Source organism: Dermacentor andersoni, unplaced genomic scaffold, assembly GCF_023375885.2.
Source record: "Dermacentor andersoni unplaced genomic scaffold, qqDerAnde1_hic_scaffold ctg00000041.1, whole genome shotgun sequence".
Classification (NCBI taxonomy): domain Eukaryota; kingdom Metazoa; phylum Arthropoda; class Arachnida; order Ixodida; family Ixodidae; genus Dermacentor; species Dermacentor andersoni.
In genome coordinates this window covers 340,751-367,556 of record NW_027314754.1, presented here as the reverse complement: position 1 = coordinate 367,556, position 26,806 = coordinate 340,751, and the positions used below count along the sequence as shown (strand labels likewise).

At 44.3% G+C, this 26,806-nt stretch overlaps 2 protein-coding genes across 6 annotated transcripts in view; both read right to left on the bottom strand.

Moving 5' to 3' along the window:
• Positions 1–6,069, bottom strand: part of LOC126517431 (receptor-type tyrosine-protein phosphatase kappa-like) — a 38,406-nt gene extending 32,337 nt beyond the window's left edge. For 3 of the 5 annotated variants that reach the window (XM_050167151.3, XM_072285764.1, XM_072285765.1), the window contains exons 1-2: positions 5,459–6,069; positions 3,944–3,986 (exon numbers count right to left, since the gene is read on the bottom strand). In XM_050167151.3, the coding sequence (XP_050023108.3) occupies positions 3,944–3,986; positions 5,459–5,812 (397 nt within the window). In that variant the 5' untranslated portion in view covers positions 5,813–6,069. Of the gene's footprint in view, positions 1–2,620; positions 2,806–3,943; positions 3,987–5,458 lie in introns of those variants that run through there. The other 2 variants (XM_072285767.1, XM_072285766.1) reach the window with 2 other exon arrangements.
• Positions 6,070–13,779: 7,710 nt separating this feature from the next.
• Positions 13,780–24,683, bottom strand: LOC129381667 (netrin receptor DCC-like). Its single transcript, XM_055064705.2, has 4 exons — positions 24,626–24,683; positions 23,338–23,649; positions 20,680–20,973; positions 13,780–14,780 (listed from the first exon to the last, which is right to left on the bottom strand). Exons 1-4 carry the CDS (start codon positions 24,681–24,683, stop codon positions 14,506–14,508), a joined length of 939 nt encoding a protein of 312 aa, XP_054920680.1. The 3' UTR covers positions 13,780–14,505.
• Between the last annotated feature and the right edge of the window lie 2,123 nt (positions 24,684–26,806).

Below are 26,806 nucleotides of genomic sequence, written 5' to 3'. Positions count from 1 at the left end.
TTCGTCAGGGGCGTTTATATTGCGTATATGGCGATTGCACGGCGAAAGAAAGAGAACAAGGCAAATGTCTGCATTTAGCGCTAATGCAGAATACCTGCCTGCTGATTCATCAATGGAAGGGGGGGGGGGGGGGTAGGGGGGCGATAAATCAAGCATACGTGTCGGATAGGGGCCGTTTTCTTTTCCAGATGCGTCAATGATACTCAGTTCGCGCAAAAGGTAGCCAATGGTCTGTGCAGAATATTTTCGTGTGACAAGGATTTCTTCCTCGAGCGAAATGCGAAAACACCCGTGTGCTTAGATTTATGTGCGCGTTAAAGAAGCCCGGGTTGTCAAAATTATTCCTGAGTCCCCAACTACGGCGTGCCTCGTAATCAAATCGTTGTTTTGGCACGTAAAATCCCATAATTTCTATCTTCCTAGAGCCTGGGAGAGGAGGCGAGAGCAGGCATACGGCATAATAACGGCAGAGCGCTATCCCTTTTAGTCGTGATGCCACTATCCCATGCGGGAGAGCGATTTACCATGGTCTCGAACATTGTAGCTGATGCCGAGCGCGATAGTGCAAACTTACGCTAATTACCTTGCCCGCTTTTCCTAGCAAGTGTGCGTTAGTGCTCGCGTATGATAGAGTGCCGCTTTGTAATATTCTTTTTTTTTTTTTTCAAACTGAAAATGAGTAGCCGAAAGCACTATGCTTCCACCCTGTATAGCTGGACATCAGTTTATCCTGATTATACGCACCTGTTTGAGGCACTCGATACACGTGCATCAAATGTTTATTTTCAAGCTAGTACTTAGGCGAGCGTTCGTGTTATTTTTGACCCCGTGGCCCACGTCACGCTCCCGTCCTAAAGATTGTGCACGCTCAAATTGCAGCTGTAGGTTCACCGAAGGTGTTCACAGGCTTTGGCGGAAGATTATTAAATTTTCAGAGTAGAAAAGTCACTTTACACTCTCGCTTCACGAGCTGGTGATTTGTGACACTAGAGTCTATTGACAGCGGATTGAATATTTTATTTCATTTCATTGATTTCTAAAAGTGCCCAAGAACCGCTCTACGTCTAATGGCGCACTTGCGTGCAAAGAACAGAAAACAGAATACAAAACAGAAAAGCGGAATTAACAGTAATACAAGATGCAACAAAAAATTATGCCGTCGGCAAACGTCAGATAAAGAACAAACACAAGAACTGAAAATATCGCGATCACAACGCAAGATATTTTCGTGCGGATAATATCGCGATCATAACGCAAGCTGAATTCACGAAGAAAATGCTGGGAAAACGCAAGTTTGGGCGAGCCATACAAAACGTTACGTCGACAGAAACTGCGGACAGGAGAAGTCGGTGTGAATAGGTTTATGCAAGAATAAGTAATCACGATATTCTCGTCCTGTTTCTAGAGGTCTAATATTAAACATGCGCAGTACACGCTCAAAGGCATTATATGCACGGCGTCCCAGAAATTGATCGTACAGGATACGAATGAAGCCTCGCTGAACACATTCAGTTCATGCCACGTTGGTGAAGTTAATGCAGTTCCATACTATAGAAATAAACGTTAACTTCGAGTGGACAACATAAGAATAAAGAGAACAACGCAGTTGACATTCGTAAGCTTTTCTTGTCATTCTTGAGATCATACCTACGTGACTTTCTCTAGGATGCCTGTACAATGCTTGAAACATATTCTGCGAAACTTAGTCGGGAGTCAACCATAGACCACGCGTACAACTCATTCCTTTTAAAGCAATGTTGTTAAGTGATTATTGTTATAGAAAAGCGGGGATTTTGCGAATAAAGGAAACAGGAAGTGTCTTACTTGGAGTAATACGCAAAATGTTGGAAGTACTTCATACCGCTACATAATTCACATCTTCCTCTATTAGTTCACAAACCTGCACTGATTCTATTTCACGGTACAGCGTCATATCGCCAGCGCACAAACTGAGCCGCGTATGACGCAAACATTGTTCAAGATTATTAACAAAGATATTGAAAAATATCAATATAAAATATCTATATAATAAATGTAAGCGTCGCGAGTTGGTGAGGCAGTCAGAGAACAATAGAGTGGATAAGAGATGACATTTTTATTTAAAGCCTATTGTCTTTGAGCACTGTTTTCTCTAGGAGATGAAACGCCCGAAACACTCGTAAGTTTCCCCGCCTAATTCGGCGAGTAGAGTGAGTTGGTTGGCTATCTCAAGGGCTGATGTGTTCGCCGCAAAAATTCAACGCATTCAGATAACCTGATGTGTTTACATTTCTAGAAGTACTCGAACAGCAAAACTTTGGAATCGATTCGAGTGACGTATATACGAAATAAAAAATATCGAACTTGTATCATTGAATTGAATACGAATATTCCCTATTTTTACATGAAACAATGTGGAATGAAAAGCGTTTTTGAGTATTGTTGACAACAGAATGCTTGTTTACATTGCTTGACAAACGTAATAACGTTAACTCGATGTCAGGTCAACTGAGAAGCTTGGTAATAAGAAACAAGAAAACGTACAGTCACGTCTGGCGGACGATGACAGTGACAGTAATAAAAATGACCAACCCTTCCCCTACAGAAAAATGGCGGTAAGCGAAGCTTGTCCTGCGTGTACCTGACCTTCGTCCCGTTTAAGTAACCCACAGGCGACGGTGCCGGATTGCTTCGGCCTCCCGCTCCTTCAGCTCAGGATCTTCTCGTTGCTGTTGAATTGCCTGAAGTCGGGCGGCTCTGACGGCTGGATCGGCGCGCCGACCACGAGTGCTTTGAAGGGCGAGTTCTCGCCACCGCTCGGCGAACGCTGTCCCTTCCTCGGCGAGCACACAACGCGTGGCCGTCTCATCCATTTTTCGAGACTTAATTGAACGGAAACAAAGCAGACGGCAACGCGCGTAACCCTTTCCTGCCCTTTCCCTCCCCGACGGAAGCGAAACGGCTCTGATTGGTTGCGCGCGTGGCATGAGCGCGCGCCCACGCAGCTGGAATCCCTGCTAATTGCTCATGCTCCGGCGTCGGCGCAGCTGTGAACTCCTCCAACCGCCCTTTCCCGCAGCAACGCTGCTCTGGGAGGAACTGTGTTTTTTGCATGACTACGACAACACCACTTGTGAGCGAATACAAGCTTCGCTTGAAAAAGAAAACAGCGAGTCCCGGATGCTCTTTGAGCTGAGGTCAATACTACAGCACAGCGCGCACCGTTTCGAAAAAGAAAAAGCCGACACATTATGAGATTTGCCAAATGATAAATAGCTGTGCCTAAATAGAGACAGCGAATTCGTAGAATGCTTATAAGGTGAAACGTGATTTTACGCAGCGGCTGGTAACTATTGCGCTTGTGTGATTTCGCCCATGCGTTTGTTCAGTAAGTGGATCATTTGCGCAGCAATAACGCTTCTCCTGTACCACGATGGTTCTGGCGAGTCTCGGATCCATTCACATCAGTCTTTCTCCTCGTAGACTGCAAGCATGGCTGCTGCCCCTTGCAGTCTTTAATCGAAACGAATATTTCACAATCTCAAATATAATTATTAATAATTGGATACTAATTAAATAGAAGACTATTCAATTCATATTTACAATTTCGATTATTCGCTTACCCCTAGTTTAAATGTAACTTGTTATAACGTGTGAAACTGAAGAAAACACTTCGTCTTTCGTTCTGATTTTGTTATCTCTGAGTAACAACGAAATGTAATATTCCTGAGGCTGTGTAGTAAGAAGCCAGAAATGTACAAATAATCCGCACTTGCCGGCAACTCATTCAATGCTAGAAGTTTATGGTTGTGTCACAATTCGCGCGTATGTTTTACAGAAAAAAGTTGCAGTTTTCTTTTCAGTTCACTCATGCTGCGTATAACGAAAGGATTTCCAAGATTGATGCAGATCACATTTCTATTTGCAATTTTATCGGAATCAAATAAAAGAAACAAGCCCTTACCAGTGACTGGTTCAGACAGTAGTCTGTAAGAAATTCTGCTATCCTGAAAAAAAAAAGAAAGGATTCAAGTATCGATTATGTGCCATCAGTCATCAGATACGCGATACATGGCTATTTTTTCGCGTTAGGTATGCGTGATTCTTCATGACTTTGCTCGCGTGTTTCGAATAGTAAAGGCCACATGTAATACAGAAATTAAGGACAGTCTTCTAATGAAAAAAAAAAAAACTTGTACTCACGAGCTCTGCAGACATTTAAAAATGCAGCATGGTTTTACTATATATAATACCAAGCATAAAATGTTCTTGCCTTTGTCTTTCTTTTTTCGTCCTCGCTTAAGCACATACTATTTTAACCAGCTCTGTGCCAGTTCTGGTCAATTAATATTACGTTATATGAATTTTAGTGAGTCTTACATACAGTGGCTGCACGCAAAAGCTTGCAGATGGCAGAGTAGTGCTTAACAGTATATATTACACATACGCTCCCCAGTTTTCGCTCAGAGTAATATTGCGTTTCACTTAGTATAAGTCATTTTCACTCTTTGAAATATTGACTGCTATGAGATTCGGTTATCGCCTATGTTTTTACGCAGTATAACGATATATTTCATCCACACGCAGTTATAGTCCCTGCTTAGGCTTCACGACAATACCACAAGGAGATTGTGTCACAAGGAGATTGTGTGAGCATTACTTCAAAGCGTCATCACTGAATGGCTGATATTACTGAGCGTGTTTTCCCCATATAGGCTAGCTTATGCACATGATTCAGTGTCCGCTTCAAGTGCCCGTCATGAGCCAAGCCAAGCGTTTTTGGGCAATTTGCGACATTTAGAGAAGTTGGAGACTTCGTCACCATAATTTATCCTTCTCTCTGTGTCGCTCTCAAGCATGAGTATACGGTAAAAACGGCGTGGTGGTCCGAAACATTTTAGCATGCAGCTTCAGCTAACAAGTAATACCTGCATGGTCAACGAGGAGCGATATAAAGCATCACTACAACACTTGGCAAAAGTGGGGACAAAACGCCTAGTACGAATGGTGCCATGGAAGTTCATTGTTTTATCATCATTACTGACAGTAATTAAGGCGACGTTGGTGCCTACATGTGCCGCCGGCTACTCTCTTCCTACGATGTGATAGCTGTAATCACCATGGTCAGATAATAAAACAACGATTAGAAAACAGCGACATTACTGCTAAATTTAGGGTGTACGTATGCGTTCACACAGAATGCATGTTCACAGTATTTGACAATTGTTTCTATTAAAGCACATATTTCGGATGGAACTCGGAACTCTCAACGCTGAACTGCGCAAGTTAAAAACAGGGACGGGACGCACACAAGCGCTCACTCGCACCAAATGTTTATTTCGTTCTCTTACCGCGGCTCGCATCTTCGTCTCAAGTTGCGTTGTTTAAAGTACTAAGAATGTCTGAATCGTAGCGCCCGGAGTTCGAGGCACCCTCACAACCTTCCTGCATCGACGAATGAGGACCGAATCGAACTCACGCCTTCGAAGTCGACCTCGGCTGCCAGCCCGACGCTGTAGGTGGACTCAGGGACCAGGGGCGCGTTGTAGTATCCGCCGTAGTAGAGGCCGTCGCCCACCGTGAAGTCGCCCCTACTTCGCAGCTCATCGGGCGCCATCTTGGCTGCCATGTAGAACGACAGGTTCGCGGCCACGGACTCGTTGTAGTCCGGAGTGCCTTCCGTCCACTCGTGAAGGCCGCCGCCTCCGCTATCGCCGCTCTTCGAGCCATCCGTGGAGCGTCTCGAGCGATTCCTCGCCTGGTCGTGTCGTTGCACCAGCACGTAGTACGCCCTGAAAGCGGGCGAAGCGTTCGGTTCCAGGTCAAACGGCATTGGGCCGTGCACCGTGACCAGTGAGCCGCATACATTGCGTTTACATTTCGCTAGCTTTTGCTTGTTTCACTTTTCCCGGCCCTACCTCTGCCCTCCTGGATTCCTAGGTCCGTCGGTTCCATTTAGTTATATTTTTTTTCTTTCTGCAATCTTCTCTCAATTTATTTATGTCAGCCATAGCATTTTTTTTTTCTTCCGTCTCTGGTTACGCACTCATAGGAAAAAGCGCATTTGAATAACAAGCGCTCGGAAAGAGACGTCCGAGAGAAAGAATGCCGGGAAATGTGCGCAATATTCACGCAGCTGCAGGTTGCAGACAGCGAACAGCTGCTACCGTCGGTCTCATTCTTTCACCTCGTTGCTGGCTGTCTCGCGTTCAATGACGCGCCACAGGATGAAGGCGGTAATGCACTTCTTTAGCTTAAGCATTAAGGAGGCGAGGCGAAGATTTTCGAGGCGCGAAACAGGAATCTGTGAGAAACATCTGCGCCGAGCGCGGCAAAGACAACTGATGGGTGCGCAATGAGCGCCGGTAGTTGTTTGCGCGAGTGACACGTCCATCGCCTTGTTAAATTATGGGGTTTTACGTGCCAAAACCACTTTCTGATTATGAGGCACGCCGTAGTGGGGGACTCCAGAAATTTCGGCTACCTGGGGTTCTTTAACGTGCACCTAAATATAAGTACACGGGTGTCTTCGCATTTCGCCCCCATCGAAATGCGGCCGCCATGCCCGGGATTCGATCCCGCAACCTCGTGCTCAGCAGCCTAACGCCATAGCCACTGAGCAGCCACGGCGGGTGTCCATCGCCTTGTTCGCGATGCTAATCTCAGCCACCGCTGAAGCTCAGTTCTTATGACATTCCGCTGGCTGAGTGCGAGGTCGTGGGTGCGACTCCCAAGCAGTGGCAGCCGCACTCCTATGGGGCGGAATTCAAAAAAACTCACTCGTGTAGCAAGATTTAGGAGCACGTTAAGGCACCTCAGGGGGTCAAAATTATGCCGTATGCATACGTTAAAATCGTGCAGTTTGCAGTAAGCGTTGGGTAATTTCCGCGTACTAGAAATAAATAGCAGTGATTTATTTATAGTCCACGTTTATCACTGCTATAAAGATGCTTTTAATCATTTAACCTTTATTCCTATCATTTAACTATTGAGCGACGAGATTTATTAGTAAGAATTGTTCCTTCTAACGGTTACAATAAGAAAGTTAAAATGAACTAAGAAGTCATAAAGCACACACAAAGTAACCATGTCTGTTTCAATTAGGTTTATTATTTACCCATTGCATGCACCTTCATCACACCTTGTCATGCACCGCGGCAATGTGTTAATAATCGAATGTCGTTTATCTCAGCATATAGTGATGCAGACAAAACCTCGATCTTTTTGTCCCGAGTGGCAATCGACTGAACCCATCCGTATAGAGTGACACTGTTCACCACTCTAGGTGTCACCATTCCAAGAAGGTCGCTGTACAAATGTTTTAGTTTGTATAATAAGCTACCGAATAGTTATCACTGAAACGTAATTGCAATTGAGGCGCAACTACATTAAATGGTAATCAGATGACTTCAGCGATTTCTCCGGCTCTCAACGCATTTGCTGCGAAAGCATCATGGCCTCACAGGGGACATGGTTATATTAATTTCGTTTCGTTTCGCTTCGTTTCATTCTCGTTATCTGATGGCGCATACTAACTTCGGGGGATAGGCCAAGATTCTGAGGATATTAGAATAGGAGGAAAGTTATTACTAAAGTCAGCGAACCACTTCACAAAAAAGTGAATGAATAAATAACGCATGAACAACTAACTGAAAGAAATCGTTCTGAAACAACTAAATATACGTACAGGGCTGAGCAAGCATCCCCATGGCAGTGTCCAATAGTTATACCAGGCTGTCTAAACCATGATTATAAAATTTTTTCCCCTTAAACAATAACGGTGACAGGAGAAAAAAAAAATTCTAAAGCAAACTACTTCTCTGCCATGCCCCCACACCATCACTTCAAGAGTCTATGCGGAGCGCACTACCTTGCACAAGTTGACTAAATTGTCTAGAATTACTCGAAATGAGCAACGTCTCCTTGGCTTTCTCTACAGCCGTTAATGTAGCTTAATCTAAGAGCTGCTAAAAAAATTAAAAAACTGATTGTCTAAATAAAGTGCGTCACGCAGCTGTTTTCGACCTGATCGTCTATGGAGAAGCTTAGCTGACCAGCGATTCAACTGTTCATCAGTAAGTCACCTGATGTTTGCAATATACACCTATTATTCTATTATTATATTGCCTATTCTTCATACAACATACAAATAAACACTGATTGCGTTGCGGGGAATCTGGCTGATATTTTTTGATCTTGTGAAAGAGGGAGAAAAACATTTCACTTGTTCAGTATGGATGATGCTTTCTCATCTTGCAAGCAGTTCAAAAAACCACTTCCGAGAGCTATTTTTTTAAATAGTTACGCGGATGGAGACTTATTTCTTGGGGAACGATGCGGTACTTAATGTCGTCCGGCTCATCGTTGGCTCGTGACAGTTGCAACGTAATGGCGGTCTCGTCCACAGTCCTCAGTTCAACCTTCGTCACAATGACCGGTACTGCGCAAAAGGGAGAGAAAAGAAAAACAGCCCTCGATGATTCTTGCGATTCAGGCACTTACATTTCGGGAAACAAACAAAAATCAAGAAACGGCAGCATGTTCGCTGGTAGGCATATCGTGACAATGTGTCGTTAAAGCCAAAATAGGCGTTAGGAAGCCCTTTATTTTTTTCTGTGTGTGCGCGCGCATGCGCGCGCGATACGCTTCATGTGCACCGTCGGTTAAGTTACGGCATGGCCGTCTCAGTTGTAGTTCTCTGCACTCTAGCACCATTCATAACCGCAAGATGGCGCCACGAGGGCTTCTACTCACACCTGCGACTCCGGTGTTCCGAATTCGCAGGCTGAAACTCATACGGATTCCTGCAAAACTCGAATGGGTCACCTCTCTAGCTCCGTGCATCAGTCATGCGGAAGATAATTTCTTCCTTTTATGAACACACCACCTCGCGGGCTTCCGCTTAACTGGCTTTACCCCTGTGTTCTGGTATTACGTACCTTAACAGGTGTACGGAAAGGCTGAAACACGCCTTTAAAGGGACACTAAAGGTTACCAGAAACTCAAGTTAAAGTGGTAGAGCAATGTTCTAGAACGTCTAAGGCGTCAATTTAATCGCGAACAGAGCTTTAGTAACCGAGAAATTGAGGTAAATGCATGACACGATTTGAGACCCCCCAGCGACATTCCGGTACTAGCCCGATGACGAAAGGACTCCTCATAATTTGTGTTACTAATACTCAACTACTCGTATTAAAACTATCATTTCATTCGATTATAAGACGGAAAAAAATGCTACTTGTCTACGTCTATTCGACTCTAAGAAAAAATAACATTTTGACGTTACCCTTCAGTAATATGGGTGTTCGAAAGGTTTCGTTTTCGCTCGACTCTGCGCGCTCGACTCTGCGCCGCGCACGCTTTGGAGTTTCAGTACTTTCGTTATCGCGTCGTGCTGTGAGGGTTCTGCTGGCTCGCGACACTTTCATTTGGAACAAGCAGCGAGAATGCCACGTCCATGTGATGTCGTGGGAAGCCCTCATTGCTTTCCCACTCCGGAGAGCCGGTGTCGAGGCCGCCGTCGTAGTACGCAACGACGCCGGCAGTGCGAGCCCTCAGCAGCAGGTCGCGCTCGTCGGTGCTCAAATCGCTGAAGTTGAGCCCACCATCGCGAGCCAATCTGTCGGTGTCAGGGTCCATTGCGACGAGCGTCGAAGTTTGCGCCATAGAATGAAGTAGCAGCTTATGGGCGTCTTGCGCTGCAGTTTGAGGTATAGTGGCGGCGCCTGGTGGCGGTGCGGGAAACGACATCTGGGTCGCGCCAGCTTGGGTCCTATTGAGCCCTGGCTGTGGCGAAGCACGTTTCTAGGCCGAGTTTTGCGTCGATTCGCACTTTTTTATGCCCTGTTGCGAGTGCGAAAAGGCTCGTCACTTCTCACAGATCACGCCGACCACGCTGCGAGCTCGCCGCAGCCTATAGTTTAACGAAAACGGACTCTCCGTGTGCCGTGGGACGTAATGTGGGACGTAATTCGTTTCTCCTTCTGCTAGCCACCATACTCCCGCTTTCGCTCTGCTGTCGGCTCTGTCTTGGCTCTGTTTCTGGCCGCGCGTTTGCGTTTTGCGCAGAAAAGCCGTAGCGCCGTCTGCGGACGCCGTTCTACTCACCGTTGGCGCAACGTCACTATGAGACCATGATGTCAGTACTCCTCGATCGGAGGGCGGGCGATTTGAACTGCGCTAGCGGTACGCGGACGCTTCAGAACGCATTTTCTCTTAAAATAAGTCTCTCCTTGGCACGAAACAAGCGTTTCGAGGTTTCTGTGATGGTATTTCAACAGTCCACGTTGACTTAATAGTAACCTTTAGTGTCCCTTTAAGGCAACCTTTTTGAAGCGAGAACACTGGCGACATCGTTCGCTTGGTTTACGTTCTACGAGCATGCCACAACGACCTGTTGCGGTGTGCGCGTTTTATTGAGCTAATATGCCTATCACAGCCACTGCTTCCAACTTTCGGTTCGAAGTAGTGGCTCTATTCCTTACTGCAGTCTTGTTTTCACGGGATACTTTGAAAACTAAATATAAACTAAAAAGGAAGAATATCCAAATGGCAAGGGAGATAGGCATTGTTTGCTTACGGCGAGGTCTTGTATGGACGGTAATTTCCAACGGTTTGCCGTATCCTGCCGCTGTCCTTGCTTCCACTTGAGCAACGTAGCCGGTTCCGGGGGTGAGGTCGATGAACTGCGCCTGCCTGCCGTCCGCGGGAACTTCAATCGAGATGTTATTCTCGGTAGACTTTAGCTGCCGGTTCACCAAGGTAACCTAGCGTACGTGCACAGAAATCGCAAGGATTCTTGCTGATTACGTTAGAATCTACCAGAAGCAACATCCCCTCGCAGAATAAGTGTGCAGTCAAATTTGCCTCAAGCCCAGTGTAGCTTTCTCACGCGTACATGCTGTGGTAGAGGAAAACAATGCGACCTGTGCGTCGCATTCTTTGGCTCTAGCACACATGTATCAGCAGAGATCGTGAAAAAGAAACTTTTAACGAATAAAAACGAGGTATTCAAGAAAGAGGAAGAGAAAGGAAGAAGAGAAAGGTAAGACTAACCAGAGAAAACAAGAAAAGGTTAACTAGAGGCGCGTCCGGTTTACTGCTCCGCACAGTGGGAAGGAGGTTGAGGGATGGCAAGAAAGAAAACAGACAGAGGAAACACTGCATGTGTTAAACCAGACTGGCACATCGACACCATTGTTGGTCACTAAGGTCTGTAGACTTCGGGAACTCCAGTAATTCGCACATCTCTTGCTTAGCTTAGCATATTTGTTTTCGTTATGGGGCTGCTCCGCATGGAATATGTAAGGCCACTGCATATGTAAATGACCACTCTGAAGACGTAAATGACCAAAAGTTGATTAATTCGTAGCAAGGTAGCGTAATGGAACTTGATAGGTTAGATTAGAAGCCCACTTGAGAATAATATTCCAGCATACCCTGTAGCCGAGAATGATGCCGTTGGGAAGGCTCGGCTCCTTCCAGATGATCATCACTGCTGACTCATTTCGCTCGCCTTCGGAGACGTGGGATGGTGGTCCGGGTTCTAGAAAAAATGACACTGCTGCTCAACAATAACGTCAAAAAATATACACTGTGTATCACTGGCAGCGCGCCCTTTTCACGAAAGCTTCAAAGGGACACCTAAGGCAAGTACTAACTCATACGGTACTGGTACTTATACTATTTTTTTTTAAGGAAGTCAGTCCTAATGCGAGGGTATTTTTGGGTGTGTCCAGAAACCTAACTTGAAACAAAAGACAGGTGGCGGTGCCACCGTCAAGTTTTCGCACTAGCTTTCGATTGCGTCCTAGATCTTGGCAGCGTTACAGCCTGGGTCACCTGGAGAATATCTAAAGAGAGCCTCACATTACAGTCTACGGCAAGCAAGCACTCAGGCGCCCAGCCTTAGAGGTCTTTTTTCTATATACAGAAGCACGTATAGATGCGAACCATCATGAAATCACTGATGTCGCCATGTTTCTACCAGGGCCACATCATAACAGTGCGATATTTTTTTTTTTTTTTAATGGGCCGTATCTTCGCCTCTTCCGTGTTTTCGTGTCTTCTAATTATTGATTGAAAGCAGCTGACGGAATTTTGGTATAGTGATCTACCAGTTTCCTGAGAGTTCAGCTTCGATAAAAAAAAAAAAAAGATATATCCTTTCGGTGGCGTTTCTTTTGTGGAGCTGTTAGTACCATATTAATGAAAACGCTGAGGCGTTTGTTTTGCTTGTAACTGCACCAATATTAATATTCCTGGCCTCTTGGAGAAAAAAGAAAACTATGTGGGCTGGAAAAGAAAGTATATTTGATTGATAGCACACTGGAACTGTTAATAAGTCGATACTTTGCTGCCTCGTTCCGCTGGTAAGTGTTGTCAGAGAAGCTGCTTTTAAATCGCAGCTTTTTTTTTTCTCCCATCTTCCATACCACAGCCTGTCCGTTTCTTACGTCTTGTCTGAACAATGTAAATCATTATAGTGAAATAAACGAAAAACGTACAACATGTTGTGGGTATTCTACAGGGGATCGTTTCGTATCGCAGGAATTAATGACGCAAATAAATAAGCGAACGAGACCTGCACGCCACGGCATAAAGCAAATGTTGGAAGCATTGCGCTATGAGTGATGAGATTTATTTAAAAAGCACTGAATAGAATGGAAAATCTAACATACTCAAACCTAGGATGATTTTATGTTACATTTAAGAGCTGTGTTAAAAAATAATGGACGAATCAAATTAGGCAGGCACAAGCATGCACACTCAGTAGAATGTAGACAAATGTTAAAGATAAAATAAAAACAATTTTCAAACACCATTACACTATTAGTACTTTGTACGAAGGTTGCACGAAACAAAATTTTAAAAATCCGTACTGTACATAGAGCCCTTTTTTCAAAGCCTAGAGAAGCGCACCGGTTGAAGAATAGTCCGCAAAGATTGCGCAGGAGTTTGCGTCATTCGGCGCCTCCTGATTGGCTTACTCGATTCTTGTGTCTGCGCGGTTACCAAGTTGCTTCTTTCACTCCACGTCCTGACGTCTTTGTTCTTGGCGACAACCTGGAAATTAAAAAAAAAAGTTCAATCAACAAAGCAAACTTGTTGGGCACTCGGAAGTAACTCACGCCTTACAGGGAAATCGTTCTCAAGTATGAGTCCAACGTGGGAATTTACAGTCCTTGTTATAAAACAAAGTGTGTGCTTTATCCTATACTTTCCACTGTTGCTGTGCCAGGAAAATTGTGTGATTTATTTACTCTCAGGGTGGTACTGGACATACACAAATAAGGAAGTTAACCAGTACAAGAACGGTAAATTCTAAATGTAGGTTCTACCAACAGGCTGTCGGAAAGAGTAGGGTTGAAGGTCAGAAGAACGGTCACACAGGTGACTTTAGTGGGAAGGTGAGGGCAGCCTTGATTTGTGTTGACTGCGAGGACGAGCTTTGTCCCGCAGTTTGGTAACCCGAAGTTACAGGAGTTGGTCAGTTCGGGTTGGTCTTAGCTACATTACTCCTCCTACAAGTTAAGATTATGGCCTTTTATTGAATGTATAACTACGAATATTTGAGAGTACTCTGTAACATTTTATCATATCACGTTCACATAAGCAACATTTGTTAATAAGCTTTCCGCAAGCCAAATTCACGCAATTATGAAAGCTTGCTCTAACATTGAAAGAAAAAATAAAGATTCGTTGTCTTGGTAATTGGTAGGTGTACCTAACAAGAATATTAATGCCTAGTTTGCGACTTTTATAACACACTATTGCCTTGATGAATGCGGAGAAAATATGTTCATCTTACACGTGGCAAAAATAAAAAATAATTTTTCCCACTTAACAAACAAGAGTTAGTGATATGCAATCTCTAAACCTTAGAATAAAAGAAAGGCTTCAGTTTGTTACGCTACTTACGCAACCTATCCAACACCCAATCTTAATATTTCGGCATTTATCGACTAGACTAGCTCATTGTCATTGGCAGGACGTGTTAACCTCGTACTTTACCCAAATGAACACCTACAGGTTTTATTTTTTCTCCATATTAAAAGAGAATTCACTTGTTTAAGTGATCTCGAGACCTAATTTAGCAACAATTTTCTGTGCTTCACTGCTGCATGTTTCATAATTTTTCGCGTGTTTCCATGCTATCTATTGCACTCCCTATTTAGACCATGTGCTCTGTTTATAACAAAAAGAGAAGTAAAATGAAACATAAATATTGGAGTAAAGAAAAGTGATTCTTGATAATATCATTACTATCGAACATATTGTGGAAACTGCGCAAACGAAACAAGGGATCTGATCTGACTCCCTGAATTTTTTTTTTCTTTTATAGCAGGGACTTGGTGTCTTGCATTTAGGGTAGATTTGCCTTATAACACAACTTTTCGTCGACATTTGCTTTGAAATACATGAGCAGATATCTTAGAAACATCAATATAGTATTTATTTAGGCTCAGGAGAAAAAAAAATCAATTGCCCTATATGCCTTATTATTGCACTATTATTGGCTATATGCTACACGATGCTTACAAACACGTGATATTCCATCTTGGGAAGCAGTGCTCCGAGAACCGCGCAGTGTTGACCACTCCTGGAGTCGGCATCGCCGCCGCAGGTCGCTTGGTCAGGCGTCAGGTCCACGCCGTCCTGGAAAACCGAGTCTCGCGCGAGCTTGTAGTGAACGACGTAGTGCTCGAGCACTCCGTGCGGCGGATACGGTGGGTTCCAGCTCAACGCCAGGTGTTGGCTGCTTGCGCTGTACACAGTCAAGTTACTGGGAGGTGGAGGGACTGCGCAGAAAAAAAAAAAGACTCAACTGGTAGTTGCTGTCTACAGTCTAAGACGACAAGAAGGAAACGGGGTATTGAGGTTACTCCTTTAGGGGAGGAACTGATCTGCCACAACGATTCCTCCTCTTAGGGGGTGAGAGCGAGGGGATGGACTGTTACTCCCCATGCGGTTATTCCTTCGAGGACTAACAGTTGCCCTTTTGCGATACTCCTCAAAAGAGTAACGGTCATTCTTTCCGATGCTCCCTAAAGGTGGAATTAATGCAATTAGGCATTTATACCCTCATAAAAAAATTACTGCGTTGAAAAAAAAAAGGTGCCCGAAAGTAGGATTCCAACTCACGTCCTCCCGCTCACAAGTCAGGTACTCAAACCACTTCACCACGGCAGGTCGGTTGACAGGAAAGCATATTGAGCCAAGGTTAAGGGTCGGAACGCAGATGCGTCAATATAGATGCGACTCGGCATTTTGTGTATGATATGTGGGGAGAGTATAACGTTGCGTGCACTTGCAACCATAAGCGACTGCGAAAATAAATCTGCCCGAGCATTCTTAGAGTGATCTCAACCGAGGCACTACGCGATGTATGCGTGTAGCGAGCTCAAACGGGGCACCCAAGACGACAGCGAAGGCTAATTTCTCTGTCGCTTAGCATGTCTTGTTTGAGCTACACATCGCTTCAGTTAAGTTCGTAATACCCTTGGAACGGAAGAAACTTAAGTACTATTGACCAAAAAGATCTAGCAGTCTATCAATGACTTGCGAGTTTAATTTGTATCCCTCACTTATGGTGCGCGCACGAAGGGCATCGATCTTCGCACTCCAGCTTTTAAATTTCACGCAATTTTCTCACGGAGAGGCAAAGTGCTGTTTCGCACGTAGTTCAATAGAGAGTGCACGAACTTCGAAGTATTCACGATCTATAAACAATACCGTTTTCGCCGCATCACTTCACGACACGGTCGAAAACAGCAGAGCGCATGGGGAATAACTGTTGCCGTTCGTCCTCCTGTCGCTTTCTTTCCGACCAGAGACTAAACACTTACTCTCCGAAATTTGCACACGGCACGCATATTCATGCACTTAGTCCCTCGAGGGACGAAAGCGCCGTTTTTAGGACTAACTGTTCAGCTCCTCCCATTTTCACGTCATTTCTTTAGAGTGTGCGAGATGCGAAGCATACATAGTTTGTAGACAACGGTCGTGTAAATTTAAGCATCGCGTAGCGAACGGTTATGTATAGGTTATAGACTGTACCGTGCGTACTTGTAATGAGTAAGACAGAATGTTTCCAGTGGTATAATGCACGATTGAAACCCAGTGATTCATTACCCAATGGCACATGCCTAGACGCATCAGGGGCACATACCGCGTGGGCGCAGCGCACATACCAAGTTGCCGCCGTGGCGCAAAATTTTAGGCTGCACTTTCACCGGGACCGGCCCACGAAAACGGCGAGATACCCCGACCGCCCGTCTTGCTGCACTCGTACAAGGATGCTTCGCAATAAACGAGTTGATTTCGAATCAGCCCATTTCGAATCAGGTTCGGGCTTGTCCTTCAATCACAAGTTTTCAGGACTGCTTCGTGTGAATGAAATCAATTCGTTGATAAGGACGAGAAAAGGATTTGGACCAATAACTGGCCCGTACGCTCTCGAAGTGAGTCATCAGGACCTTCCCAATGTCCAAGTCATAGCGAGAAACAGAAGGACTATTTTAGTTTATTATTCAATGCAACCAAGCATCTGTGAATTAAGCATAAGCTTTTAAACTCCCAAGCATAACCAATTTCCCAAGCGCGGAATCGAAGAAAAAGCAATATTATTGTTGCGCGCATGAAAGCCCCTGGTCGTCAGTTGGTTACATTTACAAGACCACATAACATGTGATAGACGGGAACGAAAATTTTGACAGAAGTGTGTAACGTCAGCATAAGTTACAACCCAAAGAGAAAGTAACCTCGTAGTTACCTGGAAGTGCGACGTGGACTCGCTCTCTATCCAATTCATAAGTATAAATTAGCTCAATATCTGCGTTCTTGAGTCTGAATTAGTCCGCTGTTACATATAAAAACGAACCCGGAAGCGTAACAGCGCATTCCAGTCGTTTTCGACTTGTTCCAGTTTGAATTTGAGCTGATGGTGTATTCGTGCATACAAATGGAATCGCCACTAGTAAGAACCTGAGAGTATGCGTGGTAAAACGAGGCGGCATCGGGAGCAGAGTCCAGAAGCGGAGTCCAGCTAGATGGTGCTACCACTGGCGGAGGGCTGTGAACAGTGCGACCCCTCTGATTGGCTGAGACACGGTCATCAAGTTCCCTCGTCTAGTTGTTTAAGGAAAACGACTGTTTTAAAAGGGTGCACCTTTGCTGCAGAGCAGTCAGCTGACATGTGTGTTTACTCGGACATGTAGTGGAGCTCAGACCTGTAAAGTGCACCAATCTCCATGGAGCGTGCTCCCATCACAATGGAGCCCTGTGGGTTACAAATACTTAAAATAAACCAATTTATTTCTTTCACACGTCATGACCTCCTCTCCTCACCAACAAGCAAGTGTCGGCAATAGAGACCCACGACAGCGCGGCTACGCTTAACAAGCTTAGTGCAAAGCCCCTGTATAGTGCAGGCCAGCTACTAAGCTTTAGGTGCTCCGACGGCGTAGGCAAGTGACCCTCTGTGTGACGCCCGAGTCCCAACCACGAACCCAGAAGCGGATCACAACAGTGGCAATAGAATTTGCGCTGCATTCTGGAAACTGATTGCAAGTGGATACGCCTTGCAAAGTGTCCGGCTACAATTGGTAAATTGCAATATGTGCCGCACAATAAATAACAAGGAAGTTAATTAGTAATTTGTTGGTAAATAGTAGAATATGTGTTCCAATGTCTCGTGCATGTCGGCCTCTTTAAGCAGTCAAGATCAAGGACAAGAATTATGTCATCTGCCACTAGCCATTTTTTTAAATTCCGTAAAACCTAAAAATGATCATCTCGTATACTTCACGAACAGTGCCATTAATTGCCTGAATAAAGTTAGTAGTTGTATTGCTAGTTTCCTGAAGTTTGGTATTTGATGCATCTGCTTGGTTGGTCTTCACTGAGTAAACTGCAGTTTGCCGTTGCACCACCTCATGAATCGGCTTCCTCTAGTCGTCGCGCCGACTCTGGACACACTGTCATTGCATAGATGGTATACCCATAAGACAGTACAGGGTCACGTGGTTGGGGTCTCCGCATCTTGCCATCTTCACTGGCAGGCAGGTAATCCCTGTAGCTTACAACACTGTGCAGAATAGGTTTGCTCAGTTGCATTGCATTTATCTATACCCGCTTCACGAAGCGTTTGCTTCTAGAATTCCTACATGCGGGTAGGATCTGCGTGATTACTTTTTTACTCCACCACTTGGCGTCGTATAGTTGAAACATAGTTGACATATCCGCAGAAGTAAAGCCCACCTAGCTTTTTAATCTTGACATTTTCCCTAAATTATCGAAGCTGCCCGAATTTCTCCCGCTTTTACATGAGCGTTATATGTCGTCGGCCATTCCTTCTGGCACCCACTGCCTCTTATCAGTGCTCTAATAAGCTCATACCCAGCGGATGCTTACGGTCTTTTCACTATTTACGCCTCTGTCACTATAAATTTCATTCAGTAGAATGAACTCACTTTCTTTCTGCATTCGTTATTTTACTCGGCGTGTTCCGCTCGTTAGAGGAGGAGGAGTGACATTGCTGCGCTTCAAGCAAATGTGACTTAATTTGCAGATTCTGAACTCTTTGTGTATTGAGTGCTTGAGGTCAGGACTATAATGGAAGAATGGCATTCGTGTTTTAGGCGTATAGCGGTATTTTTATGTTAACAAAAGACACTGACTTTTATTACTTAACTCGCATTCATATGGGTTCTTCTCCAGGGTTCTTTTTTTTCGTTTTCTTTCCATATTTTCTTTATCTTGTAGGCTTTGTAAGTTTGTGTCTCTGTGATATGTGTGTCCGTAGTTATAGACAAGTGGATAGTTACAATTTCTTAACTGTGTGCAGGGGTAGCCAGCTCTGAAGCCTACCTTCCCTTCTATGTGCAGTTAATAAACAACAATAACAAATGCCACAGCACGATGTGACAACCTTCCGGCTAAGAAAGCTGTATTGTGCAAACAATAGGACGATCTCCGTCACGTCGCAATCAGATGTAGCTTACGAAAGCAAAATTTATTTATTTATTTATTTATTTATTTATTTATTTATTTATTTATTTATATTAGAAATGCTCGCAACTTCCATCAAATTATTGCAGAAAATTTTATTCTTGAATGGGTAGAAATGACATAAAAAAATAAGAAAATAAGCATACAGCCCACACAGCACACACGCGCGCGCACGCACACACACTTACGAGGAATTAGCATCGACGTACTTGAATCAATGATATACGAGTTCATACGTATGAATCATTGAATCAATGGCATAACTACGGATTACCGCAGCCGTGCACGACCGATGCTGATAATGATGATGATTTATCGGCATCCTCTTTAAGACCAGGTGGTGACAAATAGTCGACTAGACTGCTTGAGTTAATCAGAAATGCTATACGTGCATTTCACTCTATCATTTTTGCATACATCTCCTTAATGTGTTTTTTTTTTTCTCATCAAAACTCTATCTACCTTGTACCGTTACCTACTCATGTAACGGACTCGGTCGCATCAATCTCCTCTCAGCTTCTTTATTTTTTAACCTATACTTCAAATGTCTCTTGCCTATCTCGTCTGCTCACCGGTCGATGCTTCAGCCCAGTTCCAATCTAAGCGGGTCTGGAAGGCGCACATTCCTACAGATCTCACTGCGTGAATGCCTTCGCTCCGTTAGTATGTGCCCAGTGGTCTCCAGATTTTTGTTGGAGCCTACACATGCTTCATCTTGTGAACATTTGCTCCGGTATGCTTTTGTGCTTAGGCAACGAACTGGAGCCTAAATGGATCCTATAGGATCATTTGTGTTATCCTGCAGATTTTCATACTCATTTCTTTCTTCCCATTCTGTTAAATCTCCATGGTATTTTTTTTTTTTATTTCCGTTCTTTGCATCCAATTCACTGTCTCTGTTTCTCTCAGTGTCTTTTTGACGACTCTAGGTTGTCTATTTACACTTTCAATTACCGTGTACTTGGTTTCCAACTTTCTTGACCTCTTGCTCCATTCTGTGTCCACGATCTTCAGGTACATATACTTGAGCACGTTAGCCGTTCATCCATGCTCCTGAGTCTGTCTTCAACACTAATTTTGCCCTGTGCTTCTCTGGCTTCAATATAGTCCCAAGCCAAGTGACCCTGCGCTGCCATATTTGTGGTTTTACCGTGGGCTCCCAAAGCTTACCGGCGTACCGATCTTTGGGCGACTCCCAACGCCGACAAGATATCTGATATTAAGCATATTATGGCATTTGTGAACGTTGACGCTGGAACCATTACCCCTTTTCAGGTTCCATGCACGACCTCATAATTATTTGGCCCCAAAGTGCTCTATGTTTCATTAGTCGTGCATTCTGTAGAAAAGCTGGTAACGACATCTGTGCTAACGCATTGTCCAACTGCGATACATTGGAAATGCGTTCGGGCTGCGCGAGTGCTTTCGTCGAAGGAAAATCCTAAAGAGACAGCTTGTTAGAGGTTACGTCGCTACCAAAGCGTTCCACCAGCAGTTCAGTAAGTACGGTACGTCACTACCATATGAGCTTTGTTTACACTCTCGTTAAACTTTGCATTATAAGGTGGCACTACAGGAACTGTTGCTACCTTACACCTCACCTGTGATTCCGCGAACGTTAAAACACTTACAGAGAGCTTAAGACACTCTGTACTTTATTGGAGCAAGTACTCCTGCGCATTGACGTACCACTGGGTGCCGTCTTGAATGTGACGTTAGCAGCGGGGCCCGTGCCGGCGCTGTTCTCAGGGGATACGCTGAGCTTGTATTCCGTGAACGGGACGAGGGCGTTCATTTCGACTGTGGTCTCAACCTGCCTCCTCGAGAGTTCGACCGCCGCCCACTCCTCCGGCGAGGTCAGAAGGACCACGTAGCTGGTGATCGGACCGTTGACACTGCGGCAGTCGGGAGCTTGCCAAGACGCTACGGCTGACCGGTTGGCTACTCGATCCAGCGTGAGCCGCTGCGGACCACCTTCCGGGACTGTGAGCAAGAGGGTTGGAAGGTTACACCTTAAAGAAAAGCGAATTTTCGTTATTCCGATACATGAATACAGCTTACGGACATAACTGCTCTTCAAGTCAGTTCTGATTACTGACTGGTGCATATTACGAACATGAAAAACCCAGTTTTTTGTTGAAAAGGAAGCTTTCACTTGGGCCAACACCGATTCCCCTATTCAAACATATGTAAAACTCTGAACGCTTTGATGAGAGAACCGCTGGATAGATTTTGATGAAGTTTATTGTATTTGAGAGAGAGAGTTTACTTCGAGCGGCTCTGTGGAGTAGAATTTCGAGTTAATGCCTGCATTTTTTTTACAAAAATTCCCTGAAATATCTAACTTAAAAAGTTCAGCACGAAGTTCGCAGAATCAGACATTGCAGTTCTCAATGCAGGATCCTTTAGAGCATCTAAAGCGGAGGCATTTGACACAGACATTTTCAGCCTACCTGAGTTCATCACCTTGCTTACAAGGACTTCGCGAAAGCCATGTTCACAGGTTAGCCGCATGTTTCAGAGTGGTATATAATACCTAAATTTACTGTTTTAGATATATTAATTAACAGCCTTTAAGGAATTGTGTTATCGTGTTTTATTGATGAGGTACAGAATTAAAAACGTCATAGTTCGGTATTGTTTAGGTTTACAAAATTCAACAATCTATATAAAACATTACGGACTAAATCAAGCACATTTTTCGTTGAGTCATTAAATTTGACGTATTCTAGAAATTGCAACAAACTTCATCAAAATCAACACAGTGTTTCCCGAGAAAAAAAGAACGCTTTCTCCGTACCCATGTGTTTACATAAGAAGCCCCCAGCTAAAGCTGCATAAATGACGCCGTTAGATCCCAGGGCAGGACCTCCATGTGTGTGGACAATGTGACCATCTCCTCGTGTATGATATGGCAATAACTTATTTTCTTTGCACAAACATTTAGTTGTACATGCGAAATCTCGTGGTGTGTTGTTGTGTTGACACTGCATCCTGCGTTTTCATCTAACTTCAGTGTACTAAAAACGCACTTCACAAATACTTCTTGTGGTTTGTGTCGACCCAACTGCCTGTATCATAGTAGTATCAATTTTCTCGAAAGTTAGTCGCAAGAATATGATTAACTCGGAGACTTCCTCATGCATCTGACACTATATCAGGGATGAATGTGTTATGAAACCGCTTCCTAATTATTTCGAGAAGTATTGAAGGCGATGCGCAATATAATGTGGAAGGAGAGTCGGAAGGATCTTGGATTGAAACAACAGGAAAATCTAACAACATAATCCGTTTTTTTTTTTTCAACTCCTCATCCGTCACCGGCTCATTACAGGTGACACAATATTTCTGGAAGAATTATAGTGGGAGTTCACATGTCACACAAGTAAGCGCTACAGAAAAGAGAGTGTTTTAGCACAACATAGGCGCACAGAAACAGTCAATATAGTCAAAATGCATTTTAAGTGATGACTGAACGGTTTATACACAACAGGATTACTGTGAAAAAGTGCTATGCAGTCTAATAAATCAATAGGATTTCTCGCGGTCTGACCCGTGACAAATTTACATCTACAGTCTTATTTTAGGGCAATACCAGGAGCGGGAAAAAAGTAGACGTGACTGAATCAGCCAAGAGAAAACAAGTAAAAAAATAAGCACATCACTGAAGCCATCACTATGAGCAAGAGGACAGAAGCAAACAACAAAAAAATACACGGAAAGCAAACTACATATTTCAAAAGGGCTCTTTTCTTGGCGACTAAACAGTAACGATCTAATACCTCGAATACTTTTAGTTAGGCAGTTTATAGCTTTGGAAAATATTGTTCTACTTGCCTGACCCAGCTCTTCAGTAGTATATTCCCGAATTTTCTGCGAAGCATTCAGGAAGCTGCGAATTTTGTTTAAAATAAATAATTGCTAAGACACTCGCGTATGCTTTTACTACTCCTTGTATGCGCAATGCCTCCATGACTCCTGGTATGCCAATACCCAACCCATTCTTGACGATTTCAATGCTGTAATGCAAAATAAAGTAGAAACTCCGTGGCCACAGTACATAGTCTTGATTCTTCGTCTCATCATTATGACGCAAGCTTTAACTGCCGCTGCCTGCCACTCGGTGTCATTTGTCCAGTGATGAGTGCTATATTGTGCTATTCCTTTGTATGATTGTAGAAATGATTACCTCTTTACATTCGCTCTAGCGTCTAGTTTATTTGAATTTATTTCGCTACGTGAAAGAGTAGGAACTATTGTGCACTGTGTATACATTTAAAGCAGTTGACACTGAAAGTCGATGGGCGAATTTCTCTGCAACGACAAGTAATCATTGAAACAGCAAACCTTCTTCTTTGGTAATCAGCCGATAATCCTTCCACGGGCCGTCTTTAACTGTCGTTGCCAGTATGGAAATGCGGTACACCGCGGAAGCTGTGAGGTTGTGGAGCACCGTCGACGTCACGTTGGCCGGGAAAGAGGCGTTGATTCTCTCTGGTGCTTGAAACTCGGGACAATCGACACTGTCCAGGCCAAGAGCGAGAATCAGCAGGTGGTATTCTCGCAGTATGCCGTTGGCCACGGCAGGTGGTTGCCAGCGAAGCCGGTAAGTCTTCGGTGACAACCTTTCATTGGACAGGCTGCTCACTTCACCAGGAGCTGTCCACCAGCGATTCACGTGGTGCATGGAAAGCGTCAAGTTAAATTTACCGTCAGAAAGAAAGCAGTGTCCTTGAGGTAATTGATGTGCGTTTATGTATTCGCTCTTACGTAACAGTTTCGAGCTTGATCATTCGTGTTACTTAATGGCATAACCTACTAGACACGCTAGACACCACTAAAAGCGCGCATTCAAGCCATGTTGCTTCACTGCATATTGAGCGAAAACAGACAAGCATTTATGTTTTATTTCACATCGCGCGATATTAAGTTGGAACCCTTCAGAACACTCACCACATTTACGACTTAACATTTGAACGTTATCTTTTTCTTTTTCGCTGCTCTTGATATTGTGTATGTAGCCTTCCTCCTATTTATTGTATTATTGCACCTTTCCATTGTTGAATCTCAAGGCCGCGGTATGTATATAAATAAAAAAAAGTTAACAACTAAAAGAAAAGTATCGGGACTAAAGAAGCCTCAGTATGACGCCAAAGTTTCTAGTTCTCATCGTCAGGATGCCGGCTTTGAAATTGGCAGCGTTTGTGTAGCTCACTCTGGCCTGTCCCTTACCCCCCCCCCCCCCCCCCATCCCGCCCTATGTGGGGAGAATGTGCAGATGCTAAAGTGTAAGGTGAGTGCGAATGTTCAAAATAAGGATTAGCTGGGATCGTGAGATGGGTGGAGTTTGTTGCTCGCTATTCAAAGTTACGGTGGCGAAATGCAGTTAATGAAGATAGGAAAGGACCACCATGTGTAAGCAGCGTTGCAACTCCAGCAGGCTTACTTGTCGCCGAAAACTGGAAGTAAGCACAGTTCGATTTTGGACAGTCGAAATACGTATGTTATAAAATAAGCTGGGTTGTGTGAACAGGTGCCCATGTAAGCTTAGAAAATTCCAATTAGGGAGAAAATAGAAACAGGCATCAGTGCATTCCTCATCAAATATTACTGTGAAGACAATAAGCGGGCATACCTTCTTCACGTGTGGTAAACTCGAAGGGGTCTGACCAGGGGCCAGCCTTCTCCGGCATCGTCGCGAGGCGAACCTGGATTCGATACGCAGTGAAATGCCTCGTCGAGAACGTGAAGCCGAAACTGTTGGAGTGTTGAGGCGCGCCGTCGTTGACCTGCACCTGGGCGCTCACTACGTCGCACTGCCATCCGGAGCGTTCTGGAAGCTGAACAAAAGCGTGGTGATCAGCAATGGAGAAACCAAGAGCCGGAATATCCACGCGTGTTTTTTTGGCAAAAGGCAATGATTGCCCGCTTGTAAACACATAATGATGAGGCAAGTCGGACAATAAAAACGTTTTTTATTGCGTTTAATCGACAATAATTTGTGATAGATTTGAAGGAATACCATTTCTTAACCCTCCTTAAATTACACTTTGCAATGCCCAAACTGATTTCCACTTTAGGACAACTTGAAAAAAGATTATTCAACTTCATTTGTGACCATGGAGATTGTACCTGCACGAAGAGAGAACTACAAAATACTATTTCAGTAAACCAAACTATTTCAGTTGCCACCTAATTAGTCCTTTTTTTTCTGAACTATCCGTAAGAAGGAGAACTCTCTTCAGAGCATAAAACACGCTGACATATGCTATGCTTTAGTATTCCCATGCTTAAGTCAGAATGTTGAGGTATGCCTCAGCATACTAGCAGAATCAATGCGCGTGATTCTCTGTGGGCTCCCTACTCCGTACGTTAAAAGCGCCGTGCAGGTCCTTGCCGCAAATGCAAGTATTTATATGCTTTAAATACCTTTTTTTGGTACCTGTGCTGCTCGCGCAGGAGAATCCCACACACGAGATTCTTCGTTGCGCGTGTTTTGTGAAGTTTCGATTGCATTATTGACCCCGGCGAAGCTCTGGAAGGCGGATGACGTTTCTCATTGACCTTTTCGGTGTACCTTGATAACCATCAGAATGCTCAACCTGCCGGCATTACTTGTGTTTGACTCTTCTATGTCATCGTCATCCCTCATCCAGCCTTTACGCCCCCGTTTGCAGTCGTCCTGTGCAGAGTATTAGGCTAGAGCACGCTAGCTAGCTCTGGCTGTCCTTCCCTGCATTCTTACAAATACCTTTTTCTCCGTCTCTTGAGGTATGCCAGACTCAGCGTATAATATAGTACACATGATACGTTGGGCATAACATGGTTAATTGTGATTCTTATTAGCACACGTTCTCGCTCTACGTTTGCCACCGCTTCCTTAAAGGAACTTTTTACACTGATGTTTCATTGAATGTCACAGTTAAGTTGCTTATACATGTCAAAGGCACCATCCCTATTGTACCAATCTATCGTTCCCAGTTCCGACACATTTGAAGGGGTGCCTGTTATGTACTGGAAACTGAGTTCGAACTGAACTTTGTTTTTGGACCAAAGTGCCCAAAAGGATCGGTTTCCGTTTAAAAAAGGCATGCAAGACGGAAAGCAATGGTAACTTCTTTACGGGAATCTCACTTGCCACATGACCTTGACCGTTCCGTCCGTTCCTTCCTCATATTTGAAGTTGTGAGGTGCTGACAATGGTGCTGAAAAAGAAACCAGGATATGAACGTTACGATGTACAGTAGTTCCTACAAAACTATTCTGCATACTTCCGAAGTTCCCACTTTTTTTTCATTCAGTCCTCCTTCAACGGCAAAATGGCGGTGAGGCGTTTGAGAAATGAACAGCAATGACTATTTGTCGATGGCTTCCTTTCTTCTTATATGCATTTTTGTGTTACAAGTAGCTGCTGTAGTAGCTGCTAATAGGGAGTTGTCCCTTGGTAAATGCAAGGTATCTGGCTATGTCTACTATGCTAAATCAAATGGTAACCTTAACGGGTCATGACGTGGTCATCCAACTATTCTCAGTTCACCATCTTAACTGCAGTTGATAGGCGGAATATGGTTACGCGCATGAGAGAACTCGGTTCTCAGCCCAAATATCGAAATTTAAATATGAACTCACAGTTTCGGAGCCCCCCCAACCGACAGCGGCCGCCATTTCGGCAGGGAATTTGTGAAAACAGGGAGCGCGAGGCCAGCACTGTCTCGTGCAGCTAAACAGGCTGAAACTTCGTCGGACGGCTCCCTTCGCACGGTGTTGCAGCGCCCAAGCTCAGGAAAAGGGCGTCGCCGTTGAGTTGCTCCGGTTG